Genomic DNA, 7,446 nt, shown 5'->3' with positions numbered 1-7,446 from the left:
TTTATCATATTGGTTCTTTGTGATCTGAAGTCACCTGAAGATTTGGTGGAAGCTATCATGGATTGTGTTACTAGTCCTTATCTGGAAGTTCTCTAGAATGGTGCTAGGACCCCAGGTTTCTATTCTCAAAGAGGAATTAGACAAGGGAATCTCATTTCCCCTTATATTTTTGTGATCTGCTTGGAGAAGCTCACCCAACTAATCATGGATGAAGTTGAGAAGAAGAGTTTGCTGCCTATTAATGCTGGTAGAGCTGGTCTATTGATTTCTCACCTAATGTTTGCTAGTGATATTATTCTTTTTGTTGAAGCTTCTTTAAATCAGTTGAACTCTATTATCCATTGCCTTGAGAAGTTCTCGAAAATGTCTGGCCAATGTGTGAGCATTGATAAATCTTGTATTTATTTCTCCAAGAATGCTTTTGTGGCGCTTGAAGATGAGATTACTTCTATCAGTGGTTTCAAAAGGGTCACTAACCTTGGCCGCTATTTGGGCTCCCTAATGAGACAAGATAGAATTAAAAAAGATCATTATGCAGATGTCATTTCCAGTGTGCAAAATAGACTCTGTGGTTGGAAATCCAAGTGCATGTCCCTTGCTGGAAGAATCACTCTTGCCAAGAGTGTTATTTCAGCCATCTCATGCTTTCATATGCAGAATAATGTGCTCCCTGCTCATGTTTGCCATGACATAGAAAAAATTCATGGCAATTTTATTTGGGGGGACTCAGAGTCAAATCGCAAAGCTCGTTATGTTGCTTGGTAACAAATGTGCTTGCCTAAACAAAGTGGTGGTCTCGACATCATCAACCTTAGAGTTCAAAATGAAGTTTTTTTTGCAGAAAATTGCCTGGCATTTGACTATAAACCAGAACAGTCTTTAGGGCCAGGTTCTCATTCGCAAGTATGGTAGGAACAATGACTTAAACCGCAGCTTTGTAGCCAAAAGTAGTGACTCCACTTTTTGGAAAATCATTTGTAAGGCCTGAACTAAGATATCCCAATTTTTAGAATGGGAGATTGGAAATGGTAACTCTATCTTTTTCTGGACAGACAGCTGGGGAGGTTGGGAAAATAATTTATTCATCCTTGCTTCTATCAAGCCACCTCATTCTGACCTTGATCTCAAAGTGAGTGAGATTGTGGAGACAACTACTGGAGATTCGAATTAGAATTATCTCTCAGCTTTTCTTGACAATGCAACTATTTCTAGGTTGGGAACTATTGCTCCCCTTATGGATAATAATGTTGTTGATTACTTAAAGTGGAAGAAGAACAGTTCAACTAAGTCAATTGTAAAAAATGCTTATTGCCATCTCACTGAAATTAACTCCAACACTGATAAGCTTTGGTCCTCCATCTGGCAGTGGAAAGGACCTTATAGGATTACAGTTTTCCTCTGGATGGCTTATTTAAATAAACTTCCTGTTACAGACAGAGCTTGCCATTGGAGTGGGGGTGATCAATTTTGTCCTTCTTGCCATAACTCCCCTGAAACAATTATTCACACACTCAGGGACTGCAGTGTTGCTAGAAAAATTTAGGAGAGATGATTCGCTAGAATCATCCCCAATAATTTCTTTTCCTTAGATGGAGAGGCTTGGTTCAAGCTCAATAACCTACAGTCCGTCTCCAGCTCTTTTTGGACTTCATAGAAAGAGGTTTTTTTATGTGACTTGTTGATTTCTTTGGAAATGGAGAAACTCTACCATTCATTAGGAGAAATTTTCAATTCCCCAGGACCCCAATCAACATATTCTTATGTATCTGGCTGATATGAAGAAGTGCAGTGAAGCCTCTCCTTTTACTGATAAATCTGACCAGCCTAGTTCTCTTTGCTTTTCAGGGCATATTTCTCACCAATTTAGATACAAACTATTTGTAGATGGAGCTTTCAACTCTACCAGCAACAAAAGGGCTTGTGGTGGATTTATTTGTTCTTTATCTGTAGATTGGATGGATGGTTTTGCTTTTAATATTGGCCTTTGTTCATCCTTAGAAGCGGAAGTGTGGGGTTTATTTCAAGGCCAAAATCTTGCTAGAAATCTGAATTGCTCTGATCTTACGATAGGCTGTGATTCAAAGGATGCTCTTGTGTGTTTAGAGACCCTTTCTCCTTACTATGGTTACTCCTCTCATCTAAATCGCATCAAAAGTGCTACCCAGTTACTTGGAAGCCGAGAGCTCAATGCTTGTGCGAACGGATTAGCCAAACTTGATTTTCTCTGCAAACTGAAGAACTGTTGTTCTTTACCTCTCCCCCTTCTAGTATTCCTTCTTTTGGAATGTAACTAGAACTAAGATTTTGATGGAGCATGTTGTGTCTGACATGCAACATCTTATTTTGTAGTTTTTCTTTGGGCTTAGCCTTCCCTGTTATCAAAAAAAAAAATTAACCAAACTGTCTAGCTTTAGTGGCGGACATAGAATTTTGTGTGATGAGGTAAAAATAAAATATTAAAATTATAAATATGATTAAGAATAATAAAATGCATTAATTATTATAAATATTTTTTAGGAAAGAATTAATTATTAGCACTATTCATATATTGTTATTAAATAAATATTATTTTATTTATATAATAATAAAATAATCAAAATTTAAGAATTATAGCCCAGTCGGCCCACAAGAAGAAGAAAATGAAAAAGAAACAAGGCCTTACGGAGGACGCCATCTCAAACATTCGGCAAGCAACAATTCGATATAAGGAAAAAATTAGAGTAAATATCATTTTTGGTCCTCAGTAAATTTTACGACGCCTGCTTTAGTCCCTAGCAAATAAAAAGGCTTTTTGTAGTCCCTAAGAAATTCAAAATGGACCCATTTAGTTGAAATTGTGGCCCCTCACAAATTCAAAAAAGACCCATATTAGTCCCTCAAAAGGACTAAAATGGGTCCAGTTTGAATTTTTTAAGGACCATGAATAGCCTTTTTATTTGCTAAGGACTAAAGTGGGCATCGTAAAATTTGCTGAGGACCGAAAATGGTATTTACTCAAAAGATTAAGAAAAAACTACAAAGGTTTTTCTTTTTTCTTTTTCAATATTGGATGATAATTCTAATCACAAAGTCATAACTTCATATTTTGATCGAGACGTACTAATATTTGAACTATTATTTTGTAGATCGACATAATTTTTTTGAAAATAATTTTTATTTATAAAAATTACTATTTTTTTATTTTAGATTTTTAAAATAAATTTATCTAAATATCTTTAAAAAATTTAGACATTTTTTAAAAAAAAAAGTACAAACAAATAAAACCATGACCCTTTAAAATTCATCATTGTTTTCAAAAAAATTTGTGATACACAACCATCGGCAAAGCCAGCGTGGCAATCAAGCCCATGCCAAAAAAATTTAGTTCGGGCCACGGTGTGAAAATAAGCCTACAAACTATCACATTTTTTTAGCCTCGTTGAAAGTGTGGCTAATTTTTAAAATTTAGCCTGGGCTAAGGCCCTCCCCTCCCCTTCGCCACTAACACACCCTTTGGACATTATCAAATTCATGAACAACATGAGCAATCTTGGTATCGCCCCAATGCATAAGTCTAAGTGCTTTCACAAAAATGTGAGTCACGCCCCAACATGAGCGTGTTTCTCTCCCGAGTCACGTCTTATGCTGGGTGTGTCTCTCTCTTCTCCCAGTCACGCCATATGTTAAGCATGACTTTCTCCTGGGTCACGTATGGTTCTGAGCATGAGTAGCCATGCCTAATTTTGGGCGTGACTAAGTGCAATATATCCATATTTAGTTGCAAAACAACTATTTTTTTGTAAATAATTATTAAAAAAACAACATTTAATTTTTTTGCCACCTTTTACCTCATCATCATACTTGAGTTTAATTTTTTTTCATAAAAGTGTGTTAATAATTTAATATGAACAATAAATTTAGGGCCTACTTGGTATTAGTGTTCATCAACTAATCCAAACCAATATTATAAAAACCTGACCAACCAGGGTAGGTCGACATGAAAATCGATGACCCTATCATATAATCGGTCTAATTTTCATATTGGATTAGCCATATAAAGGAATCGATGCGACCCGGCCGGTTTTTGTAAAAACCAGTGACCCGGTCGGTTCATAAAAAAAACTAGTTTGTTCTCATCAATTGATTCCTTTCTTTTTTCAACTTTCACACACAAGTGACTTTTTTTTTTCAATTTTTGAGTGATATATTTTTTATTGAGTTACATAGGTTATGTACCTACAACACTAGTTATTATCTTTGTTATGCAATATGCAAAGAATTTTGATTTGATTTATAGTTAAAGATGTCGTCTACTGAAACTGAAGCACCAGTATCACAAGTATTATATATTTGATTGATCTTTTGTTGGACAATGATGTGTAATTTATTGTTTTTTATATTAAAATATTTGGAATTTGTATCATTTTTCAGAGGTATTTGAGTATATTTATAGTTTTTTAATATAGATTTACATATACTTACCAGACATGCGGTTAAAATAGTGACCCAGTACCTTGACCGGGTCAATAATCGGGCTGAGTTTAATAACATTGATCAAATCGATTCAAACCGCGGTGACAGAACCAAAAAATTGATAATCGAATTAATAGAAAACCAAAAATCGAAAAAATAAAACCACATATTTTAATTGGATTGGATCGATTTGGATGGTGAAAATCGATCCAATCCAAACCAATACAATGTATTATGTATTTATTATTTTCGAAACATAATGACTTGAAATCTTGTTCTTTTATAGACTTGGAATCTTGGATGTTATTGATAACAAACTATCTTGTTTTTATTTTTTATTGTCTATTAATCTATTTTAACTCTTCATGAATTTTAAGACTTGTTTTAATTTGAAGACTTGAATTTCCAGTGGTTTGTAACTTTGCATGACTTTATTTTGATATAGCTAGTGATTTGTATGACTCAAATTTTAGGCTTTTCTAAAAATCGAAAATCGATTCAATCCAAACCAAATAAAATTGGATTGGATTGGATTTTAAAAAAAATTCAAATTGAATGGATGATTAAATTATCAAGCCGAAAGGGTTGAATCAAATGATTTTTGCTTCAAAATCGATCAATCCATACTGCGAACACCCATACTATTTGGTGCAGTGTATAAGACCTTATATTATACGATTCTATTATACATTATAACATTTTAAGTTGTTTGATGTGATCATTATATAGTATAAGCTTATATAACATGATCCCTTAATACGTCATTTCAGGTCTAGGGGTGGGATTAAACCTGATAAAGGTTGATGTATTAGAGGCTAATCCCTTCTCACCTTTCTCTTCTCGTTCTACCAAGCACAGCGGCGCTGATTTGAACACAAGTTTTTTTCTTAAATCCATTTGTGATTTATCAATTTCAAACGCAAGTTTTTTTTTATTGTTATTGGCCCCATTTTTTATTTTTTAATGTTGGTTTCTCTTCGTCTTTGTAGCCCCAACTTGTTCAATAGCACAAAGGTAACAAGGGTCTCACGTGCAACGTGTAACGCCCTGTCTCGAGCCAGTTTGTTAACATGCAATATGGTAAGAAAAGCGTAACATACTTGTTTAAAGTAGCGGAAGATTCAATATAAAGTATCACAATAGCTCCCTATAACTAAGTGACTTAACTTTTTCCTTTATGTTCTTTTTTTTGTAATTGTCATGCATAACTTATTTTTCATTTATTATAAATTGTACAGTATCATACCTCCACATAATCTATACTTGATAATTTGTGACCACAATTAATGATCAAATAACTTGAATATGATAACATGTACCATTTTGAATAGGACTTACAGACAACATAACAATTAGAAATTGGACTAACCAGAGATCATATCCCACTAATAAATCTTGTACTTGAAATACAAAAAAGTCTAATCTATCTATATACATATACCAGAATATAGCTTCGTGCCATTACTGATATCATCTCACAAAATAAACATACATTCATATACATAATCATGTCCTCAGTATGCAAATATACAAAGGCTACACATGCTTCTCAAAATGAACATCAATTGTACATATGCATGATCTTATACATCATGCTCAAATAACATATGAATATAGTCATCCAAAAGTATCTTATACATCTGCTCCCGCTAGGTCCTCTAATCACCCTGTGTGGCCTCTTGCCCTATGTAGGCCCTTCTGCTGCTGCTGAAGTACCTGAAACATGTCCCTAAACGGGATGAGATATAAATTTCAATAAACTCAGGGTTTGTGGAGTGATTCTCCACCCATGAGTTCACTTCCTACATGAAAGGTCAAATAGGCAACATAGGTTAGTTATAAGTAGCGCTTTGGTTTCTGATGCTGTAATGTTAAAAATATGTGGGAAACCACTTTGTGAAAATTGATTTTAGTGTTTTTTTAATAATTAATTACATAATATGTTTCTTTTCTTTGTCTTGTTTGTTGTATTCTGATATCCAGGATTGGCTGAAGTCTGGAATTATGTTTGCTTGTATAAGTTGATAATCATTGTTGTACAATTTTCCTTTACATACTATTTTCTCTCTTCTTCCTTTCTCTTATTTTTGCAAACCCATAAATATAAGAGTAGCTATTAACGTGAAAAAAGGAAACAAAGAAATAAATAGAAGGATTTATCTTTTGTATGACCCTTTTTTGCTTGTTTGCAGTTACCAGTGATTATGACTATGTATTTTCTGAGAATGGTCTTATGGCTCATAAGTAAGGAAAGCTCATTGGAACTCAGGTATACCACATAAACCTCAAACCATGATAAAAAGCAAATTGCCATGACCTAGGATGTATCTTAATAGTTTTGTTTTGATCCTTTGAGTTATTTAACAAAACACAATTAAGTTGTGTATTGTGTTTATATATATTCAAAGACTGTTCGGCGCATATCTATTGAAATAACATATAGATGAGATGCAAGAGTGGTATATAAAAGACAGTAACAAAAACCATCCATAATATACATTTTAGTGCCTAGTAAGGCATTCGACCACATGCCTAGTAAGACATCAATATCGAAAGAACTAGGTACTGATCTAACATAAGACATAATAATCATTCCCAGACGCAAAGAAAAGACTAAATGAAGCAATAAATCTGTTACAAAATATGACAAAAAGTAGAGGTTTAAACCTGCCAAAATAATAAATAAATTGTGGAGGTTTATGCCCTCTAGAAAATGATAAATGTTGTGGAGGTTTATGAGTGACATAAAGTCAAATATATTGTAGAGGTTAGTAAAATTCCAAAAATACAACATTTGTGAGGGTCTAGAACCTCCAGAAAGTGCAAGATGCCACTAATGTCATCTGTGGGGCTCAAAGACCGCAACAATTTACAAATATGACCCCCACAAAATACCTGAATTTTTGTAGTGAAGATTAAATTCCAACAGCTGGGAAATTGTTAGTAGATACTTCAATTTAGTTTTAATGTTTGTGTTGAGGTTGCAAGAAAATT

General features: G+C 33.8%; 1 protein-coding gene across 1 annotated transcript; it reads left to right on the top strand.

Annotated features, from left to right (window-relative positions):
* The first annotated feature begins 1,760 nt into the window (after window positions 1-1,760).
* LOC133304290 (uncharacterized) lies at window positions 1,761-6,700 on the top strand. Its single transcript, XM_061504293.1, has 2 exons — window positions 1,761-2,286; window positions 6,645-6,700. Exons 1-2 carry the CDS (start codon window positions 1,761-1,763, stop codon window positions 6,698-6,700), a joined length of 582 nt encoding a protein of 193 aa, XP_061360277.1.
* Window positions 6,701-7,446: the final 746 nt, after the last annotated feature.

The sequence above is a fragment of the Gastrolobium bilobum genome, unplaced genomic scaffold (assembly GCF_033153095.1).
Source record: "Gastrolobium bilobum isolate Gb01-03AN ecotype WA unplaced genomic scaffold, APGP_CSIRO_Gbil_v1 utg7538, whole genome shotgun sequence".
Classification (NCBI taxonomy): Eukaryota; Viridiplantae; Streptophyta; class Magnoliopsida; order Fabales; family Fabaceae; genus Gastrolobium; species Gastrolobium bilobum.
Note: the sequence above shows the minus strand (reverse complement) of the source record. Positions and strands in the feature narration are given on the sequence as shown.